Source organism: Carcharhinus amblyrhynchos, chromosome 8 (genome assembly GCF_965287045.1).
Source record: "Carcharhinus amblyrhynchos chromosome 8, sCarAmb.v2.hapA, whole genome shotgun sequence".
Taxonomy (NCBI): Eukaryota; Metazoa; Chordata; class Chondrichthyes; order Carcharhiniformes; family Carcharhinidae; genus Carcharhinus; species Carcharhinus amblyrhynchos.
In genome coordinates this window covers 97,356,758-97,382,617 of record NC_137331.1, presented here as the reverse complement: position 1 = coordinate 97,382,617, position 25,860 = coordinate 97,356,758, and the positions used below count along the sequence as shown (strand labels likewise).

Here is a 25,860-nt window from a genome sequence, read left to right as displayed (position 1 = left end):
AAAAAGCGCACCAACGCTTCTACTTTCTCAGATGACCGAGGAAATTTGGCATGTGCACTACGACTCTCACCAACTTTTACGGATGCACCATAGAAAGCATTCTTTCTGGTTTTATCACAGTTTGGTATGCTCTGTGCACAGAATGTAAGAAATTACCAAGGGTCATTAACGAAGCCCAATCCATCAGTCAAACCAGCCTCCCACTCATTGACACTGTCTACACTTCCCACTGTCTTGGAAAAGCGGCCAGCATAATTAAAGGTCCCATGCACCCCGGACTACTCTCTTCCACCTTCTTCTGTTGGGAAAAAAGATACCAATATCTGAGGACACGTACCAACCAAGTCAAGAACAGCTTCTTTCCTGCTGCCATCTGACTTTTGACTAGATCTACCTTGCAGTTTAGTTGATCTTTCTCTACACCCTAGCAATGACTAACACTACATTCTGCATTCTCTCCTTTCCTTCTCACTGAACTGTATTCTTTGTCTACATAGCATGCAAAAAATGTGACTTTTCATTGTATACTAATACATGTGACAGTAATAAATCAAATCAAAAATCAATAATCAGGACATACCAATATGATCAAGACTGACGTCTTAGCATGCTGCATCTCAAGTTGCTAAGCTACATATTTGCATCTACAATCCTCCACCGAGCGAGGTGTTAATTTCAATTATGTTATGACAAAGTGTCTAAGTCAAGTTGCTTCTTTCTTTTGGCGGCGGCGGGCGGCGGGGGGGGGGGGGGGGGGGGGGGGGGCAGAGAAGAAGTGTGTTCAAGTATGTTACTTCTTGTACTTTCAATCTGATTAATGAATAAGTCAAGAATCTCTTGAAAGACTGTCCAAACCATCACAGTATATGATAAAATACACGTTTAGAAACTGAATAAAGGTTAGAGATACAATGAAACATTTTGCTCATTATGAGATGTGCCATAAATCAAACTTTTGCATCTTTGACAAAAAGGTTTCATGACAACGCCCTGTTATTTAAACCTCAACAGTGACTCACACAACTTCTTACACTATCAATCATGCTCAATCACAAAAGCAGCAATAGATCAAAGTGCTAAACTCATACAAAATTATAAGGTTAGGTGAAATTGCTCTTTAATGTTTATCCAACTGGTAAATTTTCCCATTGGCAAAAAATTAAATCAATCAAGGCACCTATTTTTGGGTTTGGTGTATGGTACACTGAACAGGAAGCACCCAATTAACACCACAAATTTACCGAAAAAAGGAAAGCTTTTCTGTAATTGGGATTATTAAATAAAATTAGACAACAATATTACTATCATGTGATATTGCTCCCTCTCTCCATTCAGCATTTTACTTCTCTTCAATACTGGAATACTGCAACAAAAGACCACTGTAGATTTTAAAGACTGAATGTTAGTAAAGAACACACAGAAAGCTAAGTGAACTGATGTTAGCATGAGAGGCAGACACTACTGTTATAGAATCTTGTTGAGATTAAGAATTGGAGTGAAGTACACCACAAATTCGTGATGATGAATATTACACATCAAATTTTAAGCAGTAACCCACATTTAATTTCAGTGATTGATCCATTACTTATACCTGGAGAACTCCTATAAATGCCAGGTCGGGTTCCCCAGGCTAGCACTGTATGGTATAGCAGGAGCAATATATAAAACTGTATATATATTATTCATGTCACAGATTTCCTACACCCGAGTGTTATCCAATTAGCCAAAAGTGTTAGCCAAAACCACAAGCTCGGCTCAGCTTCCAGATTTTAAAAAAAGTTATAATCAAAGTAAAAGGAAGAAAGCATTTCAATAGCAGTAAAGAATGGACCTAACCCATCTACCCTTTCTCCAGCTGCAAGCACAAGTTGTAATGTTACTGTCTTGGTGCTATTTTGATAATCCAATGTAAAAATAAAAACAGAATGCCTAAATTACATTTGTTTCAGCATAGTGTGTTTTTGAGTTTTAACAGTTAAAAAAAACTGAAGTAACGAAACACATTGCAGTGTGGCCAGCAAATGAAATGCTGATTGGCTCTCAGAGTGTGTTTTTATTACACTTTAATTGCATTTGGTGAACTGACAACATCTTTAGGATTAAAATTTGAAACGCAATCATGATATAAGGAAAGAAAGAGAGAGTGCTTACTTTCCATTCTGATAAACTTCTACTGAGCTATTCAGTTCCTCTAGTTCTTCCTTCAAGAGCTGCAAGTTGGAGTTCACAAAACTCAATTCCAGAGCCACGTTTTCCTTCACTTTGTTGTTAGTTGTAGCTCTGTAACATTATCAGAAATTTAAAATGAACAATATTGACCACTATGTTACTCAGCAATCACTTCTAAGCCTTCTCCACTGGGGTAAATTGAAAAAACAATACTGGGAACTAGGGCAGCACATGACACTGAAATTTCATTGTACCGACTTGAAAGCTGACACTTTTGCCTCCAAGTCAGAGATTGTGGGTTAGGGACCTGCAATTTTTTTTTGTTAATAATCACATTCACATCCTGGGATCCCAGGATGTTCTTGTGCATGCTTAAATAAGCAGTTACACAGTAGCATTAACAAAAGTCATCAGATTTTGCCTACTTGGTGTCAAGTCATTATAGTAAGTAGTCCCACAACACCAAGTTATAGTCCAACAGATTTCATCGGACGATGAAAGGACAATGCTCTGAAAGTTTGTACTACCAAATAGACCTGTTGGACTATAACCTGGTGTTGTGGGACTGCTTACTGTGCCTACCCCAGTCCAACACCAGCAACTCCACATCAAGTCGTTATGGTATTGGACGACTGAGAAAACTGGAGGGAAGTGGGGAAACAAACAGGATGGTGGTCTAGGGAAAAACTCCACCTTTTCTGGTTTCCTTAGCCCTGTTCCACATGCTGAGAAGAGGGTTAACCTGCTCCTTTCACATAGTCAGTGTCAAATGACCCATTGACTGTCTCTCCTTATTGGCTGCATTCCAAGGGAAAGCTCTGGGGCTCTGCCCAGTACCTATCCACAACAACGCAACCTGAATTGGCATGACAGCAACATGAAGGCTTCATAGGCATGAATCCATACAGCACCAAAATGATGAAGGACATTCCATAAATGGTTACTCATGAATGTTATTGCACTATCCCACATTACCCCCACCCTCCAAGCATTACACTATTGCTTCCTGCACCTTGTACTGCAAAAGAAACTCTTTGCACATATGCATTACACCACAAAAGAGAAATAAAATGCATTATAATTGCTTTAATTATGTGGAAATGATGCAGTTGGCAACTTCAGTCAGTCTTAATTGAAAATTGGGAGCAGCTGAAGCAGATCAATTTCTGGAAGAGATATTTACAAAAAAAACATATGCAGAGTAGCAAGTGGATGAATCTGAAAAACAATACTGCTTCAAACATCAACAGACTGAAATAGAAAGTTTATTGACTTGTCAACTTGATCAGACAGGCTTTTAGCAGTGACATGGAACATCTGGATACTCTTGTAAAGCTGCCTCCCTCTCTTTTTGGGCTATCAAAAACTTAACCATCAGACATGTTTCATTTACTCAAAAAAATTCATAGCATTCACTAATGTTGGTAAATATCTAAGGAATAATAGAAGCTTGTGTTTATATAGCACCTTCAATAAGTGGTAATTCATAATGTGCAAAGACAAACAAGTGAATGTAACAGTCTACAAGACTTGAGGGTGAAAAGCAGCTGAGCTGAGCAGTTCAGTCTAATTTGAAACAAAAACAGAATATTGCAGGTGTCAGAAATTGGAAATAAACACTAGGTTTGGCATCATTTGTGGAGAGGGAAATAGAGTTAACCTTTGAGGGTGACCTTTTATCAGAATGCCGGGTGACACCAGAGTTTGGAAAACATAAATGTAGCAGTTTGGGTCACTGGATTGTATTTGGCATTGATATCATGACTGAACTTTTGGCTTTTAGCCAAGGGGAACAGCGGCCAATTACTGTGTTCCATCTGCTTTCCTGCCTGACAACTAATTCAGCAGAGACCTGGGATTGAACCTAAACCATCCCTAGTTTGCATAGGTTAGCACCACACCAAGTGGTGCATTTTAACCACTGAACTGACCAGGACATTTTGAAACAACTAAATCAAACACATAACGGTTACAAGATTGATACAGATGGAGACCACCAAATGTTTATCTGTCCAGGAAGACCCTATAATCCTCTTTTATTTAATAATACAAAAACATTCTCAAGAGGTTGAATTCTGTTTAATAATTCATTAAGATCCTAACTCTCACTTCAACCTCAATTATAGATTCAACAACTTCATCATCACAGAACTAACAGCTCTAGAATTTCCTACATTTTCTCTTACACACTTAAATAATGGATACTTTCAGTTTCCTTGCTTTCTTCCATTAAAACCAGGGGGTGCAACAATCAGTCCCCAGGGACTTGTCAGTTTTTATTGCTAGTATCATTCATAACACAAAGATGACAGGAAACTGTGACTAAGTGAAATCTATTCACAACCTTAATAGCTAACTACAAACTGAACTGTTTAAAGGCCTGTTTATCAAAGAAAATACAAAGGATACATCTGCCGTTCGTCTGATGCAAGTGACCACTTCCCTGGAAAGTTTCAAAGCGAATTGTGCTACAGATTTGTTGCATGGGATTTCATACCGGGGGAGGCACTAAAAATGTAAAGTGCTGGACTTGGGTCAGCTGTAGTTCTATCAAGGTAATAGGAACAGCTAACCAACCAGACAGTCTTTAGGCATTCAAAACCCCCCTCTCTGGAGGATAAAATACCCCTGTTACCATCCATCTTGAAACATGTCAAAAACTTCAGAGGTGAAAAGATCAAAAAAATTGGATTACTTGGCAACAATGACAGCAAGATCTGCTAATTGAATTTATTTCTGGAAATATGCAAACAAGAATTTTAAAAGACAAACATCATAGTCATTTAAAATTACAGCAATTCCTGAACCAAATCAAATCTGACAAGAAGCCAACTGACTTCAAATGGTGACAAGTGTTCAACAATCTACATCTCAAAGACGAGCAAAAGAGCTAATCATATATTCTTTCCACTTTTAATTGGATTCTTACTTTTGATGTATACGCATGTGACATTGCATCTTTATTATATTTTCTCAGATTCAGTAATAAACTTACTCATTTATTCAAAGAAACCTGGTTTATTGGTTCCATATTAACAAATGAATACATTTGGATTGAAAAAAGCATTTACATGGAAAATAAAATAATTTTTTGCTTAGATTTTAAAATCCTTTGTTGCATGAAAGCAGTAGTGTTGTATAGAAGGGAAGCCAGGTGTCTCCTCACCCAGTTGTATCAACATTGTTTACATTAATTTGTAAGCTCCAATCCTTATTATTAATGTCCCTAGGATGTCAGATATGTTATCCTTTTCTCTTAAAGAATGACAAAATAACTATTTGACAAGTGTGTCGTTCATTATTTTATTACCTATATCTATTTTTAAAATGATTACATTCCACTTGACTTCCACTTGTCTTCTAATATGTCAACTATGTAATTTATGCTATCTCTTCAAGCTCCATTTTGATGGCTTCCTTTACCATCATTATACCTCACCCATTCCCATGGACATATAGTTAGATAGATTGTATAGAGATCTTTAAAACTATGAATGGTTTGGATAGAAATGGAGTCAAATTTTCCACAGATGATCATACAGGTCACAAAATGCTGTTCAAGACTTTGTTTATTAAATAAGGTCTGACCAATGTCCTGTCATATGATGGACCATAAAGGCCCTGGAAAAGTTTCAGAGTATGAAGAATTAATAATAACTGCCTTACAAGTTTCCATGTACCATAAGGGTGGAAAGCTGAGGTTCTTTATTCTGGTAAAATATAGAACCTGGTGAAATTTTATTAAGCTCTTTAAAATAATTAAAGATTTTTACTTGCTCCAATAAAGTTAGATGGGTTATATAAGATGGGGGAGATAAATATACAGCAAGTTACACAAGCACATGATTAAGTTCGGTGTTAAGAGATTTCCCCCATTACAACTGAATTGTCAGCCAGAAAATAAGATGCTGACACGTACGGTAACTGAAAGGAGAGCTGGATAAGTTTGTGTGTGGTCAGCATAACTGCACACAGTGTCAGTTGCATTTCTGAACTGGTAAAGATTTTAGCTGTCCCATGAAAATGTGTGACTGGAAGTAGCATGACAGCTTGGGATGATAATATATACAAATTAAACCATGAATATATTGACCAACTTAATGAATTTTCCCTGCTTTTGTTTTAAATCCATTGCCATCAAGATTAGTAAATCCAGAAAAGGGACTTTTTCTGAATTGTCTTAGCTTGATTGCTTTTATTTAAAGTTTGCGGGCCCAGCTCTGTTCTTAGTAGCCAAATGACAATACTCACCGCAACAGATTTTCAGCTCCTGCTCGCATTCGCATCTCCTTGTTAATTTGCTGGTTAATCCGGGCTCGGCGGTGCTGCAGTTTGCTCCGCTGAGTCTGTGCAAAGGGATCACAGCCCTGCAATCAAACAAAGTGAATGTTTAAGACACCAATATTCATAGATGCACACGACACAAAAGGAGACCATTTGATCTGCTGTGCTTTTGCATAACTCCTTCAAAAGAGCTGTCAATCTCATAGCCCTACTCTTTGTTCAAATTCTTAATTTTAAACCACGTATCCACTTCCCTTGTGAAAGTGGATAAGAAAGTGTTTCCACCATCTTTTCTGCCAGGGAATTTTAGATCATAACTTCTAAATAAAAAAGTGCTTTATAAATTCTTCCACACCCAGTCGCCACAATTCTGTCGCCAATTATCTTAAATTTGTATCACTCTAATTATCAACACTCTGCCCAGTGAAAATCACTTCCCCCAAGAAGAATTTAAGAACTAGGAACATCTATAGGCATTGAGCTTTCTACTCTATAAAACCATTCATAATTTTCAACAGCTCTATTTGGGAGACGAAGGTGCAGTGGGAACATCACCCAATAATGCATTGGCCCAAGAGACATAGGCTCAAGTCCCATCACAGCAACTGGAGGAATTTAAATTCAACTAATTAAAAAAAATCTGAAATCAAATGCTATTCTCAGTGACGGTTCCATGGAATAACCATCAACTGGCACATAAAAATCAGTTTTGTTAATGTTCTTTAGGGAAGGAAATCTGCCATACATACTTGGTCTGGCCTACATGTGACTACAGGCCCCCAGTAATGCAGCTGACTGCAAACTATTCAGTCCTAACAAACTGTTGTAGTTTGCATATGAATGAAACCAGATGGACCTGATAAGGTCAGGTGCCGAGTGGCCCAAACTGAGTGCCAGCAGGCATGTTATTGTTCAGTTAATGCTGCTTGCTAGCATTGTCAATGACAGTGAGGGGCTAATTAATTTGGGCCTATATTCTCTAGTGTATTGATACGGTAAACATTGAGGCTGTTTCTGCTGGTCAGGGAAACTAAAATATGGGGCACATTTCTAGGTAAGGGGCTCAGCATTTAGGATTGCAATAAAGGAGTTACTTTACTCAGTGTGCCTTTGGAATTCTCTGCCAAGAGGGTTGTGGAGGCTCCATTGTTGAATGCATTCAAAGTAAGAATGGCAGAATTTTGGCTTCTCAGAATCAAGGGATCTGGTGAAAGAGGTGGGAGTTGAAGCCCAAGATCATACTGAATGGTGGAGCACGTTCAAGGGGCCATGTGGCCTACTCCTGCTCTGATTTCTTATATTCCTGGGAGGTAAGAGTGACTGCCTGGATATCAAAGTAGCAACTGACTGAGTGGGATATCAAGGCACCCTAATAAAAAACTGAAGTCACGTGAATCAGGAGGAAAACGCTCCACTGCTTGGAGTCAGATCTTGAACAAAGAAAATGCTGGAAAAACTCAGCATATCTTGTAGCAACAGGAGAAAATAGAATTAATGTTTTGAGTCCATATTACTCTTCTTCAGGGCTACTATAATGATGATGATTGTGGTTGAAGGCCAATCACTTCATCCTAGAACACTGACACAAAAGCTTCTTAGCGCAGTGCCTTATGCTAGCCATCTTCAGATGCCATGTACATACACATATACTGTGGCTGCATTTCAAATGAATTTATTAACTGAATACAAATTCTACCAGCTTCCACGATTGGAAGTGAACCCATGCATCCAGACCATTACCTATTCTTCAGCAGTTCCTCAGGATGAGGGTGTACTTGCTTCCATCCCATTTTAATAAGTTCTGATATTGCTGATAACTCCACTGCATGACCTTCAGACACTGTCACATGGGACTGATGGTGCTTGAAGGATTGTTTGTGCGCTCCCTCTGATATCTCAACTTTGCATTTGAATGTTCTCAAAAAAAGTGTCTTGACATATTCAGTGCCTTACCAGATAAGCCCCAGGACTCCCATGTGCTAGTGATGATGTTTGACTTCTTCAGAGAAGTTTGAGGAAATCCAACTTTCTGTCCTGCCATTACAGAGTTCGAAGTAGAGCAGTTGCTCTAAAGAGTCTACTGTCAGACATCTGAAGAACATGCCATGACCAGCAAAGCTGGTTTGGGGTGATTACTGGATAACTTGGTTTGGCAGAGAACTAGCTGTTGAAAGCCTTCTTTCAAATGATTCAGACGTAGATGATTCTACTAAAATCAGATCTGCACCTTCTCCAAAGGACTTGATATTAGCATATGCTCAATTGTAATTCTGTCACAACATTTCCAAAGTTGTTTATGCCAAAAGATATCAGTTTTAAAACACTGAATTTTAAGTGCAATCACAAACAAATGCAGATAAAAATATTTTTCAACAGCCTATCATCCTAGCAGCTGTTATTTAAGAACATAGAAAAACTACAGCACAAACAGGTCCTTCGGCCCACAAGTTGCGCCGATGATATCCATACCTACTAGGCTTACTTATAAGCCTCAATTCTATAAAGTCCCAGAAGTCTCTTGAATGACCGTATCGAATTTGCCTCCACCACCACCGACGGCAGCCAATTCCACTCACCCACCGAGTGAAAAACTTACCCCTGATATCTCCTCTGTACCTACTCCCCAGCACCTTAAACCTGTGTCCTCTCGTAGCAACCATTTCAGCCCTTGGAAAAATCCTCTGCGAATCCACCCGATCTATACTTCTCAGCATCTTATACACTTCTATCAGGTCACCTCTCATCCTTCGTCTCTCTAAGGAGAAAAGACCGAGCTCCCTCAACCTATCCTCATAAGGCATGCTACCCAATCCAGGCAACATCCTCTGGACCCTTTCAAATAGCTTCCACATTCTTCCTGTAATGAGGCAACCAGAACTGAGCACAGTATTCCAAGAGAGGTCTAACTAGGGTCTTATAAAGCTGCAACATTATCTCCCGACTCCTAAACTCAATCCCTCGATCGATGAAGGCCAGTACACCATATGCCTTCTTGACCACATCCTCTACCTGCGAGACCGATTTAAGAGTCCTATGGACCCGGGCCCCAAGGTCCTTCTGATCCTCTACACAGCTAAGAGTCTTACCCTTGATATTATACTCCTTCATCCCATTTGACCTGCCAAAATGGACCACAATATATTTATCCAGGTTGAAGTCCATCTGCCACTTCTCCGCCCAGCCTTGCATCCTATCTGTCACGCTGCAACTTGACTATCCACAACACCACCAACCTTTTGTGTCGTCAGCAAACTTACCAACCCATCCCGGTCATCTATGAAAATTATAAACAGCAAGGGTTCCAGTACAGATACCTGGAGCACTCCACTGGTGACCAACCTCCATGCAGGAAAAGACCCATCCACAACCACTCTTGCCTTCTGCGGGCAAGCCAGTTCTGGATCCACAAGGCAACAGCCCCTTGGATCCCATGCCCTCTCACTTTCTCAAGTTTTGCATGGGGGACCTTATCGAATGCCTTACTGAAGTCCATATAAATCACATCTACTGCTCTTCCTTCGTCAATGTATTTAGTCACATTTTCAACCAGGCTTGTAAAGGCACAGTCTGCCTTAGACAAAGCCGTGCTGACTACTATTGAGCATACTAAACTTCTCTAAATGTTCATAAATCCTGTCCCTCAGAATCTTCTCCATCAACTTACTAACCACTGAGGTTAGACTCACCGGGCGGTAATTTCCTGGGCTATCCCTATTCCCTTTCTTGAATATAGGAACCACATTCACAATCCTCCGGAATCTCTCCTGTCTCCACAGACGACGCAAAGACCATCGCCAAAGGTTCTGCAATCTCTTCCCTGGCCTCCCACAGTAACCTGGGGTACATCCCATCCGGTCCCAGCGATTTATCTATCTTGACGCTATTCAAAACTTCCAACACATCCCCTTTCTTAATGTTCACAGACTCAATCTTTCCAGTCTGCTGCAAGCCTGCAGTACAACCACCCAGATCTTTTTCCAACCATGAATACCAAGGTAAAGTATTCATTAAGCACTCTGCTATTTCTACTGGTTCTGTACAAACTTTCCCAACTTCACATTTTGTAGGTCCTATTCCTTCACATCTCATCCTTTTACTCTTCACATATTTGTAGAACGCCTTAGGGTTCTCCTTAATCTTACCTGCCAAGGTTTTCTCATGACCCCTTCTGGCTCTCCTAATTGCCTTAAGTTCCTTCCTACAAGCCGTATACTCCTCTAGATCCCTAACATCTCCCAGCTCTCTGAACCTTCTGTACGCTTTACTTTTCTTTGACTAGGTTCATTACAACTTTTGTGCACCACGGTTCAAAATTTTTATGTTATATTAAATTTTATATTAAAAAAAGTCCTGCCATCATGATCTCCGATGTGCCTGCTCAGCCATTGGCCGACATTATTTTTTCTTTCTTGGGATGTGGACATTGCTGGCAAGGTCAGAATTTGTTGCTCACCCTCAATTGCCTTTGAACTGAGTGGTTTGCTTGGGCAGTTCATAAAGGTAGCTAAACCACATTGCTGTGGGTCTGGAGTCACATGTTGGCCAGCCTGGATAAATATGGTATATTTCCTTCCCAATGGGATATTAATTATCCAGATGGATTTTTTCCGGAATTGATAATAGAGAATGGTTTTCAATTCCGTATTCTTTTCATGGAATTTAAATTCCACCAGCTGCAGTGGTGAGATTTGAACCTGTGCTTCAAGACAATTAGTTTGGGTTGGTGGATTACTTGTCCAGTGACATCACTGAGGAAAAAAAAGTGCATTTGAAGACCACGATCCTCAAACCGGAGCCAAAAGGTCATGATCTTCTGGGCAGAAGAGGCTATGCGCTACTTTATGCTTTGGAATTTTGGTAACCTATGCAGCATCTCTAAGAACCGGAGAAGTATCTCCAGCAGTATTTTTGCAAGATCCTTAGTGTACGCTTAAACTGGACCAACTACTGGGCAACACGACAGTTCAGTGACTATCACTGTTTGCTATGCAGATACACTGATTTGGGCCAGTATCTGTGGGAGTTTGTGCATTCTCCCCGTGCTTGCGTGGGTTTTCTCCGGGTGCTCTGGTTTCCTCCCACACCCCAAAGATGTGCTCTTAGGCTGACTGGTGTAACAACTGTCGCTAAATTAGTCTCCCCTCAATTTGGTTTCCAATGTGGAGTGCCATAAGCGTAGACAAGGGTCATGGGTGGAGAGGGGACTCAACGTTGAAATGGTGGCGTGGGCTTGTTGGGCTAAAGGGCCTGTTTCCCGTGCTGTGTTGCTCTTTGTTCTATCCTCCAAACCTGGTGGTACAGAAGGCAGCCACGTAAATACTTTGGCTCAAGAGCAGGTCAAAGACTGGAGATGGAGGAAAGTAAAAATCGGGGATGACTCACTTCCAAGGTAAAAATTAGTTGTCAGGAGATGAATGCGTAATCTACATTTGGTCTCAGGTGAGGCAGAAGGTGGTTGGAGAAGCAGGTGTGTAGGGTGTCCAGGTTCCACGTGCTCTTTTCATTGTTGACACTTAGCTGCAGCTTGCACACGGCAATGAAGCTCACGGTGTTCAGCTACTTCCCAGATGCTTTCCCTCTATTTCAAGCGGTCTTGGGTGAGGAATTCCCAGGCATCATGGGCAATGTTGCACTTTTTCAAGGAGTGTTGCATGTCGGGTATGTGGAGGATGTGGCCTGCCCAGCAGAGCTGATCGAGCCTGGTCAATGCTAGGGACGTCAGTCACAGCAAATACACTTACATTAGCGCGGTGAAGCCTTCCATTGTTTGCTGGAGCTGAGAGAGAGAGCTAAGATTTTACCTGTTAAAAACCTGTTTAAAATAAGTTTAAAGCACTTTACTCTTTGTAGAACTGTTTAAAGCATTTATTTATTGTATTTACTGCTTTAAGAATTCTGAGGGTGTGGTGAAAAGGCATTTGTGGACCAGCCTGCTTTAAATCAGCGCCAGGTTTAAAAGGAGGCCTGGTGTAGACAGCAGGCAGCGTCTGAGCGGGCAGCGGAGTGAGGGGGAAGCAGAGTGAGTTAATAGGGCTTAATATCAAAAAGGGCTTGAGGGAAAAAAGGCCAGGTGAGTTTGTTTGAAAAAAAACAAGGAAAAAAAATTTTTTCAAAACTACTACAGCAAGAAACAAGGAAAAAAAATTTTTTCCCATAAAAAATTACAGTGAATAATGGAGGGGCATGTGATGTGTGGTTTGTGTATGATGTGGGAACTGGCAGACCCCAGGGTCCTTCCCAGTGACCATGTCTGCAGTAAGTGCAGGTTGCTGGAGGAGCTCCAGCTCAAGGTGGATGAGCTGGCCTCTGAGCTACAGACACTGAGGCTCATCAGGGGGAGAGAGGGTGCCCCTAGACTGGCTAAATCTAAGGGTCAGGGACAAAAGGGGGCTGCTGGGAGGAGGAGGAAGGGGGGTGAGGAGCGGAGGCCTCAGCCTCTTAATCTGCATAACAGGTTTGAGGTTCTTGCTTCCAGTCTGGAAGAGGACGAGGCAGGTGAGGTTGGTGAGCAAACTGCACACGGTACAGTGATGCAGCAGGACATAGGCAAAGAGAAGGGGAAAAGGAACGTAGTAGTGATTGGAGATAGTGGGGTGAAGAGTATTGACACTGTCCTTTGTCACAATGACAAAGTGCACAGAAGGGTGTGTTGTCTGCCTGGTGCTCGGGTACAGGATGTCACAGCTGGGCTGCAGAGGAACCTGGAGTGGGAGGGTGAGAACCCGGTCGTTGTGGTACATGTGGGTGCCGGCGACGTAGGCAAAGTGCGGACTGAGGATCTGCGGAGGGAGTATGAGAAGCTGGGAATGGAATTAAAAAGTAGAACCGACAAGGTGGTCGTCTCTGGGCTACTGCCTGAACTGAGTGCAGACGGGCGTAGGGTTGACAGGATAAAGGAAGTGAATGGGTGGCTCAGGGATTGGTGTGGGAGGAATGGGTTCGAATTTATGGGGCATTGGCACCAGTATTGGGGTAGGTGGGACTTGTTCGGGCGGGATGGGGTTGGTCTGAATCGTGCTGGGACCAGAGTGTTGGCGAATCGAGTAAAGAGGACTGTAGACAGGGCTTTAAACTAATTAGGGGGGGGGAGGGTGCGAGGGTAGGTGACGCTACGAGGTCTAAAGTTAAGGATAGGGTACAGGTAAGGGAAGAGACCGAGGATGTCCCAATTGGTGGCGTTACGGCAAATAGGGTCCAGGTGAAGGCTGGGATGAAAGCGCTTTATCTGAATGCACGAAGCATTCGGAATAAAGTGGATGAGCTGGTGGCGCAGATCGACACAAATGGATACGATCTGGTGGCCATTACAGAGACGTGGCTGCAAGGTGACAGGGACTGGGAGATGAATGTACAGGGCTATCAAGTGTTTAGGAAGGATAGGCAGGAGGAAAGAGGGGGTGGCGTAGCTCTGCTGATTAAGGATAGTATCAAGGTGGTAGCAAGGGATGATATCGGAGCCAAAGAGCAGAACGTGGAATCGTTGTGGGTGGAGATTAGGAACAGCAAAGGGAGGAAGACGCTGGTGGGTGTCGTCTATAGGCCCCCGAATAATGATCTGGAGGTGGGGCGGGCTGTTAACACGCAAATAAGTGCGGCGTGCAGGAATGGGACGGCAGTAGTTATGGGAGATTTCAATCTGCATATTGATTGGTCGACCCATGTTGGACGCGGTGGGCTCGAGGAGGAGTTCTTGGAATGCTGCCGGGATAATTTCCTTGAACAGTGTGTGTTGGAGCCGACGAGGGAGCAAGCTATCTTGGATCTGGTGCTATGTAATGAGGCGGGTAGAATTAGGGACCTTGCGGTGAAGGATCCTCTTGGAGAGAGTGATCATTGTATGGTGGAGTTTCTGGTGCAGATGGAGGAGGAGAAAGTGGGTTCCCGGACACGCGTCCTTTGTTTGAATAGAGGGGAGTATGGTAGGATGAGAGAAGAATTGGCGAATGTGGACTGGGGGAATGTGTTGGAAGGTAGGTCTGCTGAGGAGCAGTGGAGGATCTTTAAGGAGATCTTTCTTGGTGCTCAGCAGAAATTTATTCCGATGGTTAAAAAGGACAGTAGGAAGAGAGGTAATAAGCCGTGGATAACGAAGGAGGTGAAGGAAAGTGTTAAATTAAAAGCGGAGGAATTTAGAGTAGCTAAGAGCAGTGGGCGAGAAGAGGATTGGGAAAGGTTTAAATGTCAAAGATTGACAAAGAAGTTGATAAAGGAGGGTAGGAGAAGCTATGAGGCTGGGCTAGCACTTAATATAAAAAAGGATAGCAAGAGTTTTTATAAATATATAAAAAGGAAGAGGCTGGCTAGGGTGAACGTTGGTCCTTTAGAGGATGAGAAAGGGGAGCTAGTGGTAGGGGATGGGGATATGGCGAAGGTCTTGAATAACTTTTTTGTTTCTGTCTTCACGGAGGAGGACGTGAATAATTTGCCGGGTGTTAGCGATGGAAAGGTGGTAGGAATGGAGGGTCTTAATGACATTACTGTTACTAGAGAGGTGGTGCTCGACAGACTGGAGGGGCTGATTGTGGACAAGTCCCCAGGACCGGATGGAATGCATCCGAGGGTTCTGAAAGAAATGGCGGAGGTGATAGTGGATGCCTTAGTGGTTATTTTCCAGACGTCGCTGGATTCCGGGGAAGTGCCGGAAGATTGGAAAACGGCTAATGTTACGCCGTTGTTTAAGAAGGGTGCCAGGCAAAAGGCGGGGAATTATAGGCCGGTTAGTTTAACGTCTGTGGTAGGTAAAATGTTAGAATCCGTCATTAAGCAGGAAATTGCGAGGCATCTTGAAGGGAATTGCTTGATAGGGCGGACGCAACACGGTTTCATTAAAGGGAAGTCGTGTCTGACAAATTTACTGGAGTTCTATGAGGATGTGTCTAGGGCAGTGGATAGAGGAGAGCCGGTGGATGTGGTCTTTCTGGATTTTCAGAAGGCGTTTGACAAGGTACCTCACAAGAGGTTATTGCAGAAGGTCAGGGGACATGGAGTTGGGGGTAGGGTGTTAGCGTGGATAGAGGATTGGTTGTCAAATAGGAGGCAGAGAGTGGGGGTCAATGGGTGCTATTCGGATTGGCGGATGGTGACTAGTGGGGTGCCCCAGGGGTCGGTGCTGGGGCCTCAGCTATTTACCATTTATATAGATGATCTGGAGGAGGGAACCGAGTGCAGGGTGTCGAAATTTGCTGATGACACCAAGATTGGGGGAACGGCAAATTGTGCGGAGGGTGTGGAGAGTCTGCAGAAGGATCTAGATAGGCTGGGCGAATGGGCCAGGAAATGGCAAATGGAATTTAATGTTGGCAAGTGTGAGGTGGTCCACTTTGGTAGGAAGAATGGTAGGAAGGACTATTACTTACGTGGCGAAAAACTGCAGCAGGCGACGGTGCAGAGGGACCTCGGGGTCCTTGTGCATGAGTCGCAAAAACCCAGCTTGCAGGTGCAGCAGGTGGTCAGGAAGGCGAATGGGATGCTGGCCTTCATAGCGAGGGGGATTGAATATAAAAGTAGGGAGGTCTTGCTGCAGCTGTATAGGGCATTGGTGAGGCCGCAGCTGGAGTACTGTGTGCAGTTTTGGGCGCCGCACCTGCGCAAGGATATTTTGGCCCTGGAGGGAGTGCAGAGGAGGTTTACTAGGCTGATACCGGAGTTGAGGGGATTGAGCTATGAGGAGAGGCTGAATAAACTAGGCTTGTACTCGTTAGAGTTTAGAAGAATGAGGGGAGATCTCATTGAGACGTATAAGATGATGAATGGGATGGATAGGATAGAGGTGGAGAGACTCTTCCCACTCAAAAAAGACAGTAGGACTAGGGGGCACAGCCTCAAGATAAAGGGGAGGCGGTTTAGAACGGAGTTGAGGAGGAACTTCTTCACTCAAAGGGTGGTGAATCTCTGGAATTCTCTGCCCGTTGAAGTGGTGGAGGCTGCCTCGCTAAATATTTTTAAGAAGCGGGTTGATGGGTTTTTGATAAGAGAAGGGATTAAGGGTTATGGGGAGAGGGCGGGAAAGTGGAACTGAGCCACGACAGATCAGCCATGATCTTATTGAATGGCGGGGCAGGCTCGAAGGGCTAGATGGCCTACTCCTGCTCCTATTTCTTATGTTCTTATGTTCTTATGTTATGCAACTATCACGTCAATGGATTTTCAGGATTTTGCGAAAGCAGCACTACTTTAGACCATGAGCATGGTGCTGGATCTGATGTCCTACTCTTCAAATACTCTTCTTCAGAGGACCAAGAGCTGCATTGAAACACTGAAAGGTGTTGAACTTCACTGATGTCTGCCCTTGTTGCCACCAGGGTTTCAAAATATGGAAAGTGGTCCACATTCTCCAAGGCCTCGTCACGGATTTTGATGACTGGGAGAAGCAGTACTGAAGTGGGGGCAGATTGGTGAGGGGACCTTTGTTTTACATATGTTTAGTGTAAGGCCTATGCTCGTGAACATCTCAACGATGGTTGATGATGGTTTGGAGCTTGGCCTCCAAGTGTGCACAGTCACAAACATTGTCTGCATGTTGTAGTGAAATTACAGCAGATGGAACAACCTTTGGATCTGGTCTGCAGGCAGCAGAGGTTGAAAAGATTCCTGTTTGTTCTGTAGTTTAGCTCCACCCCAATGGGGGAACTTGTTGAAGGAGAGATGGTGCACTGAATCAAGGAAAATTGAGAAGAGAGTGTTGGTGCGACATCACAGCCTTGTTCAATTCCAATCGGAGCATGAACAGAGTTTCTGGTGGATCCATTAGTCTGGATTACAGCCTGCATGTCATCATGGAACACAGGATGGTGACAATGATGGGGCAACAAAACAAAGGATGACCATTCCATAATCCCTCAAGCATGACACTGTTGAACATCTTTGAGGTGTCAGTTAAAAAGCCAAGCACAAGGGTTGATTGTACTCCCTACATTTCTCTTGTAGTTGCTGAGCAATGAAGATCACATCTGTGTCTGTTGTGCCTTTTAGGTGGACAGAATCTGCACTGGACTCTGGGAGGAGCCCTTCAGGCAGGGAGAAAAAGTGATTAAGGAGGACTTTTGCATGACCTTCCCTATGGGTGAAATTCCTCTGTAGTTATTGCAGTCGGCCTATGCTTGAAGATGGTCATGATTACGGAACTCCTGACATCTCCTGGCATGCTCTCCTCTTTCCAGAAAGAGAAATTAGGTCATGTATTCACAACAGTGCTTCCCTGCCATGTTTTGGTGCTTCAATGGAGATTCAATCCACTCCTGATGCCTTGTTGCTCTTTAGCTGTTATATGGCATGTTCTACATTGTGCTAAATTGGTGTTGCGTCGAGATGGTGTCAGGCAGGATGGCGTTGAGGGCACTCACGTTGAAGACAGCGTCTCTGTTAAGATGGTCTTTGAAGTGGTCCTTCCAACGGGCACTAACTTGGTTCTCAATGAGCAACTCTGTCTTTGGCTAGCAATGAGCCTTAGGTGATCTTGACTGAGCTGAAGAAACTTCATGTGTCAAAGTTGTTGGCTAACTGATAAATCTCCTACGTTTTTTCCACCCATCATCTGTTCTTTAGGTCATGGGTTTTTTGCTGGACTTCAGCCTTCAGTCTGCAAAGCTGCTTTTGGGTTGGGTTGCTCTTTCAGATTCTGCAAAACCTTGCGCTTGTTACTCATCAGCTCTGGGTTTTCTGGTTGCTCTCATTGAACCAGTCCTGCTGTTTCCTGGTTGAGCGACCAAGCATCTCTTCACACGTCAGATTATAGAGGTCTTGAGGGCAAACCAGGTACTGGGGACATTCTGCATCTCTGGGTCACTACATTTGGCTCTACCAGTGTCTTAGAATGCCTCACTGTTGATTTTCCTATGGCAGAGTCTCTATTACCATCACTACTTTGGGACTACATTGATGTTGATTCCAGAACGGATTAGTCCAGCAATCATCGGATCCTGTCATGTCACCGGTGACACGCAGATCCTTGCGATCCCTCACTTGGATGATGCAGGTGCCGGTGCCTGGGAGCAAGGATATTGCCATGAGGTATAGCACTCTTCTCTGAAAGAACAAGGCGTTGATTATGACAAGACCATGTTCTAAGCATTTTGTCAGAAGCAGGGTACTGTTGCTGTTGGATTTCTCTACCCCTTCTCTGCTGAATACACTTCCCAGGAGGTCCATGTTCTTTCCAACTCTGGCACTGAAGTCACTAAGTAAGATCAGCATGTCACCATTGGGACTTGGACCAAAGGATTGTTCGAGGCTGGAGTGAAAGTAGTCTTTGGACTCATCTGTAGCTTCCAGTGTTAGTGCATACATGCTGAGGACTATAGTGCATCGATTATGGGTTTGAATGAGCCAAAGGGTCATGAGACATTAATTTATTTTGCAATGGAAGTCGATGAGACAGCCAATTTTTAAATAACAAAATCAGCATTGTGAAAGCAGCGATCTTCTGTTTTACCTTTCCAGAAAGTGTAACTGGCAGTTTGTTCCTGGCCTTCCCCTGCTCACCGGGTCTTGCATAGATGGTTATTCTGAGCTCCCAGGTAACGATAGCAATATGATCTTCCGGTTTGTCATTGTTGCAATAGTCCACGAAGGTCCCAACATTCCAAGTCTTGAACTTCATTTCAAAGGATAGGAGATGCCTGTGCACAAGTTCTTTTAATGTAGGGTGGCTACCACATGGGCTTGACCGAGCAAGGCCTTGGTCCAATGGCAAGGGGGTCCAAAGGGACTGGAGACCAAGGTCCTGACTCTTCAAAGCCTGCCCACCATTTACAAGATACAAATCTGAAATGCGATGGAATGTGCTCCACTTGCCAGAATGATTGCAGCTCAAACCACACAAGACCATAGTTATTCGACACAGGATGTTGTTGAGGTGTTCGTGTGAATCAATTCACTATGTACGACATCATCCAGGACATTGTAGCCCACTTGACGGGCACCTAACCCACCACGTTAAACAGTCACTCCCTCCCCACTGACACCCTGCGTAGCAGTGTGTACTATCTACAAGACTGACCAATATTCATTGGACAGCACTTTTCAAACCTGTGAGCTTAACTACCTAGAGAAGTAGCAGACATATGGAAACCTGGAAATTCTCCTTCAAGCCACAAACCACCCTGACTTGGAACTATACCACAGTTATCACTGTCGTTGGGTCAAAATCCTAGAATTCCCTAACAGCACCATGGGTGTATATACACTATATGGACAGTAGTGTAGTGGTTAAAGAAGCTGGCTCACTGCCACATTCTCAAGGGCAATTGGTGATGGGTAACAAATACTAGTCTTGCCAGTGACGCCCAGATCCCATGAAAGAATAAATCTCCCACTATCCTTCTCACTTCTAAGGACAGCAATCCCAGTTTATACATAACTGTAAGTCCTTCATTGGTGCCATCATTTTAGTGCAGATTTGATTTTACTTTCTCCAGGAACTTACTGTTAGCATCTGCTCGATAGTTATTCTATCGCAACACACCTTCACAGGCTTATGCTGAAGGCATTACCTCAATGGATATTACTCTCTTTAAAAAAAAATCCTCAAATAAGTTATGTAAACAAGATAAAAAAAAATTTCAATAGCCTTCCTTCTGAGCAGCTGTTATTCCAACTTTATTCTAATTAGAGTTCAAAAACAGAACTAATTTCCCACAGGATGCAGAGATCGATCTCAGCATTATGAGAATTAAGTGGAATAAGAGGCATATTTTATCCACAAGAATACTCAGAGACAGGATTTTAAATCCTACAGAAATCAGTAAAAATTTTATCAACAGTTTCTCAGTGTAAGTGACCATCAATAATCTCGAAATGTCACTGAACAAATGGAAAAATAGCTGATAACCTTCAAGATGCTGGGTAGGGGAAAGCAAGGCATCACATGTAAAACATGTCATTAATTCCCTAGTCCACCGCCTGTCTAACTTGTGCCACTGGGATTTTTTGGTGGGGGGGGAGGGGTGTGGTGGTGGAATGAGAGTTGAACGAAGGTGTCTCCCAGTGAGATGAATTAATTATAACACGGTTGGCCAAAATCTGCAGAATCTCTGAACTTCCCAGCCACCTCCACTAAATCCATTCTTCAACTCAGGTCGCCTTGACATTTGGCTTTCTAAATGTTTTTATAATAGCCCTCAGCCACATCTGCAATATTGGTCAACATAATTCAATGAAGGTGCTCCCATGATACTACTTAATACTGCTTATTAGACCATTCCAGCAAAGCTAAAGATAAGGAGCTGCAATCAATGGAGACCAAATATTAGTTGTCTACACTGTAATTTTAGCTGGCACTTCATTTATTACCATGGATTCAGCTAATGTAACTGGGTATCACATGGGATAGTCAAGAAGTAAACTGCTTTCAAACAGCCAAAACTTAATAATGTCTTACCAGTTTAGATCCACTTTTGCACAGTATTTTAATTACCTACAAATAAGAGATTTATAAACTAGGAGCTCATTGTGTCTGCTGTCTTTTTGCTGAAGCAATGCAATCTTAACTCCACGTGCTCTCTCCACATAGCTCTTCTACTGCTTCAAATGCTGAATCATTTTTCACACAAGAAATTCAATGGTTTCTGCTTCAATAACTGCATGACCAAACAATCAAAATCCTTTGTATTTCACGTTAAAGTTAAATTTTTGGAGACTACTTTTTAAGGGAAAAGGTCAGGCTGACTTTTCCAGGGGTAATACTTTTGAGGGGATGCTGGGTTTGTTTGATTAGAGTGCAAAATGAAATCCAAAAAGATTGTGCAATGGAATAAAGTGAAAATCAGTACTTAAGGACTCATATTTAGCATTTATTTGATAAAATTATAAACAATATATATTTCACCACAAAATAAATACATAGAATTAACTACACCACTTCACATTAAAATTCTTTCAAATTAATCAGATCACCATCTGAACCATTTGAACAATTCAGCCAATAACCTGGTTGTCAAACATCACAAAGCTTCCTCCACTTTATCATCAGCAGTGACTTCAACATCCACTCCAGAAGTAACATTGTAATCAAGCGCAATTCATGCATCCACCACCCACTACCCAATGATTGACACAGTGCTGCTAGTGAGAGTGCTTGCATATTTAAACATTCAGAGGCTGAACAACACAAAAGACCACTGAGAATAACTACCATATCAGTGTTGCTTGATCTTAGGTCACAAGCTAGGATTTGATCCCAGACGACCAAACATTTTTCTTTATTTTTCCTAGTTGTAAATTCTACACTTTTTTGATCCATTTCTTGCAATCACCATCATCTAAGTTTTCTCATCCACCAACTTTGTGCTGAATAATCCACTTTGCATGCTGAAAATATTGTGAATCACATTTTCTCATCACTTTTAAAAGGGCAAGTTCATCAACAATCTTGGTAATGGTCCTGTTTGTTGGCATGAAGTTCATCAACGTTCCATGTATATTTCCAATGTTGGCCTTCTCAAGATCAACATCAAAATGTTTGATTTTGATGATTTTAGCGTTGAGCGAACAAAGAACACAGCACAGGAAACAGGCCCTTCGACCCAACGAGCCCGCACCGCCATCTTAACAAAGCATTTTTCCTACACCTCCCTTGACCCGTGTCTATGCTTAAGGTACCCCCATTGGAAACCAGATTCAGGGGAGAATAATTTAGGGACAATTTGTTACACCAATCAGCCTAAGAGCACATCTTTGGGGTGTGGGAGGAAACCGGAGCACCCGGAGGAAACCCACGCAACCACAGGGAGAATGCGCAAACTCACACCGACACTGGCCCAAATCCATATATCTGCACAGCTAGCAGTGATAGTCACTGAGCTGTTGTGGTGCCCATCTGCTGGTCCAGTTTTAAGCCCACACAATGACACAAAGTACTAGGCCACTCTGGAAACATCCGAGAGCAGCCCACGCACAACCCACCGTGTGCATGCCCCTCGTTAGACAACAAGGTGGAAGATGCTGCACAATTTGTTTCCTATGATGGAGAAAATTGTGCCTCTTCAAGAAATTAGTGCACCCATGGAACAAGACTTGAATTCTGGAATATCTTTCTTCATTGCTCTGAGGGCACTGGATTAGACTGCTCCACAGGTGAGAATATCATCATTTTGACGATGCTTGTTCATCCATTCTGCCACTTTTTTCTCCAGTTTAGATTAAACCGTGTACTTGCTAATCTTTCTGGAAGGCACGGTGACGGGTATATTTTATCAATTGGTTAGAAGATTGCTGCTAGAACAAGCGAAAATCTACAGGTTCCCATGTGTACCTTCAAATTAATGAACCATAGTTAATTAATCATCACAAAATCTTAAGATCCTTGGAAAACTAGGGTTGACTTTAATACAATGTATATAAAAAAATTGTGTTTTTAGGCCAAAAGTCACTTCTACATGAGATCAACATTTACATGAGTATATCCAACAGCTAAAATCCTTTGCATACAAACTCTTCTTATTTTCATGTTGTCTATCTATCTTTAATTGCTCTTGAACTTAGTGGCTTACTGGGCCATTTCAAGGTGAAGTAAAGGGTCAATCACATTGCTGTGCATCTGGAGTTGCATGTGGGACTGACCAGATAAGGACAGCAGATTTCCTTTCCGATAAGGACATTAGTGAACCCGAGGGTTTTTACAACAATCAATGATAGTTGTTATGGCCACCATTACATTCCAGATTTGTTAATTGGATTTAAATTCCACCAGCTGCTGTGATGGAATTTGAATCTCTGGATTAACAGCCCAGTGACATTACCACTTTGTCACTGTAATAATCGAGAGAAATCAGGTCTATTTTGTGTAATCTCTCTTTATAATTAAACCCCTAAAAGCCAGGTATCATTCTTGTAAACCTAAGCTGCACTCCCGATAAGGCCAATATATCCTTCCTATAGTGTGGTGCTCAAATTTGCTCACAGTACTCCAAGTCTTGGTGATAAAGGTTGTCCGAGGGAAGAAAAAAACTAATTTTACTCTTCGTCACCTATGTAATAATCTCACTGAAGCAAGTCTTCCATCACCAACACCCTTTTTTTCATAAACACAGTGAGTAAAACACCGCTTCTATGGCTACAATACACAAGTCAAACCCTGGGGACCTTTGACTGCAGGTCCGGGTAGAGAAACACCTGTTGCTTCTTTCTTATTGGTGAGCCTCTACTTGCTCAATAGGGAAATTCATTCCACACAAGGCCTGTGGGGAGATCTACTGACAATTCCCTGTGGCCATCATAAGTCACCATCTTCCCCTCACAGCAATAAACAGTACTAGGTATTATTATAGCCAGCCTGCAGGTGCAGCAGGTGGTCAGGAAGGCGAATGGGATGCTGGCCTTCATAGCGAGGGGGATTGAATATAAAAGTAGGGAGGTCTTGCTGCAGCTGTATAGGGCATTGGTGAGGCCGCAGCTGGAGTACTGTGTGCAGTTTTGGGCGCCGCACCTGCGCAAGGATATTTTGGCCTTGGAGGGAGTGCAGAGGAGGTTTACTAGGCTGATACCGGAGTTGAGGGGGTTGAGCTATGAGGAGAGGCTGAATAAACTAGGCTTGTACTCGTTAGAGTTTAGAAGAATGAGGGGAGATCTCATTGAGACGTATAAGATGATGAATGGGATGGATAGGATAGAGGTGGAAAGACTCTTCCCGCTCAAAAAAGACAGTAGGACTAGGGGGCACAGCCTCAAGATAAAGGGGGGGCGGTTCAGAACGGAGTTGAGGAGGAACTTCTTCACTCAAAGGGTGGTGAATCTCTGGAATTCTCTGCCCGTTGAAGTGGTGGAGGCTGCCTCGCTAAATATTTTTAAGAAGCGGGTTGATGGGTTTTTGATAAGAGAGGGGATTAAGGGTTATGGGGAGAGGGCGGGAAAGTGGAACTGAGCCACGACAGATCAGCCATGATCTTATTGAATGGCGGGGCAGGCTCGAAGGGCCAGATGGCCTACTCCTGCTCCTATTTCTTATGTTCTTATGTACCAGATTTCTGGCAAGGTGTGTCACAATATTATAGATATTCTCCCTGTACTAGTTATGATTTCTAGTATAAATTCTGCATTAAAGTATACATCATTAATAATGAACATAAGCTAGTATACATGATACAGTGCATAAACTACCATATATATCATCCTGCATAAATACATATTATACTCTGCATTTCCTGCACATCTGAAAGACATGCTGGTTAGGTGCATTGGCTATGCTAAATTTGACGTTAGTGTACTCGAACAGGCACCAGACTGCAACTAGGGGATTTTCACAGTAACTTTATTGCAGTGTTAGTGTAAGCTTACTTGTGACACTAATAAATAAACTTAAAGTTTAATAAACTTTTTAGTATATTGTTACACTCCCTACATTTTCAATGTTTACTGTAGAGAATATGTTCCACTCTCCCTGTATTTCCAAACTGTGCCCAACCCAGTCTAACACTGGCCATCTCCACATCATGCATTTTAATAGTAAAAGTACATATTGTAACACTCACTGCATTGATGCCGTACATTTTCAATTGATGCCATACAAGTTCCACTCTCCCTGTATTTTAAAGTATATATAGTGACACTTATTGCATTTAATCCCTCCATTTTCAATATTTACAGTACAGAACATGCTCCACTTTGCCTGTATTTTGAAATATATACTGTGACACTCACTGCATGTTTAGTTACAGCATACATTCGACACGCTGCACTCCCCCTGCATTGTTAGTGATAACAGCGCATATTCGGCATTTTCCATTCTGCCTGTATGTTCAATCAAAGCGGTATATATTCTCTGTCGGAGTCTGTGCCTATGAGAAAGCCCATACACACACACCGGCCGGCTGACAGGTGTCTGTCTCCCTGGAGACACAGCCCGCCGCCTTGTTTTCCCCCCCACCACCCACAGCCCCCACCCACACAGCCTCACCTTACGAACACTGCCATTCCCTCGCAACTCGCTCTCCGCTCCGCTCTCCGTCATGCCACTCCAGCCTGATTAAATTACAGAATAAAACGATCGAATGGCGGTAGTTTAAAAGCCCCCGAACTCGGTGAAGCCTGCCTTCCTTCCCTCCCCGCTGATATCTCTTTCACTCCCTCCCTCCCTTTCTTCCTTCCTTCCACCTCGCAGACACCAACCGCCACTCTTCCCCCGAAAACGACCTGAACTCCACTCGAGACCCACCACCCGATCGCCCGGATGTCTCTCACCTCCCCCCTCCCGAGGCAAAACCAGTTTGACAGACAGCAGCCTCAGCCAATCCTGCCCTCCGTTACCCTTAGCAACGCGACAACTAGGAAGCCGCTGACCAATCGGACGGAAGGGTGGGCGGGGATTGAAGGGCACTCCAGTCTCGAGCAGGTGGGCGGAGCTTCTCTCTAATTCCCCGCCCACTGAGCCAGGGAGTGACATCATCGATTTAGAGAATTAAAGGGAATTTGTCG

The 25,860-nt window shown here is 43.0% G+C and overlaps 1 protein-coding gene across 2 annotated transcripts in view; it reads right to left on the bottom strand.

Annotated features, from left to right (window-relative positions):
* Positions 1-25,506, bottom strand: part of rhpn1 (rhophilin, Rho GTPase binding protein 1) — a 90,543-nt gene extending 65,037 nt beyond the window's left edge. Inside the window, exons 1-3 of one of the 2 annotated variants that reach the window (XM_080194546.1) lie at positions 25,343-25,506; positions 6,421-6,536; positions 2,152-2,280 (exon numbers count right to left, since the gene is read on the bottom strand). In XM_080194546.1, the coding sequence (XP_080050672.1) occupies positions 2,152-2,280; positions 6,421-6,536; positions 25,343-25,396 (299 nt within the window). In that variant the 5' untranslated portion in view covers positions 25,397-25,506. Of the gene's footprint in view, positions 1-2,151; positions 2,281-6,420; positions 6,537-24,917; positions 24,944-25,342 lie in introns of those variants that run through there. The other variant, XM_080194547.1, reaches the window with a different exon arrangement.
* Between the last annotated feature and the right edge of the window lie 354 nt (positions 25,507-25,860).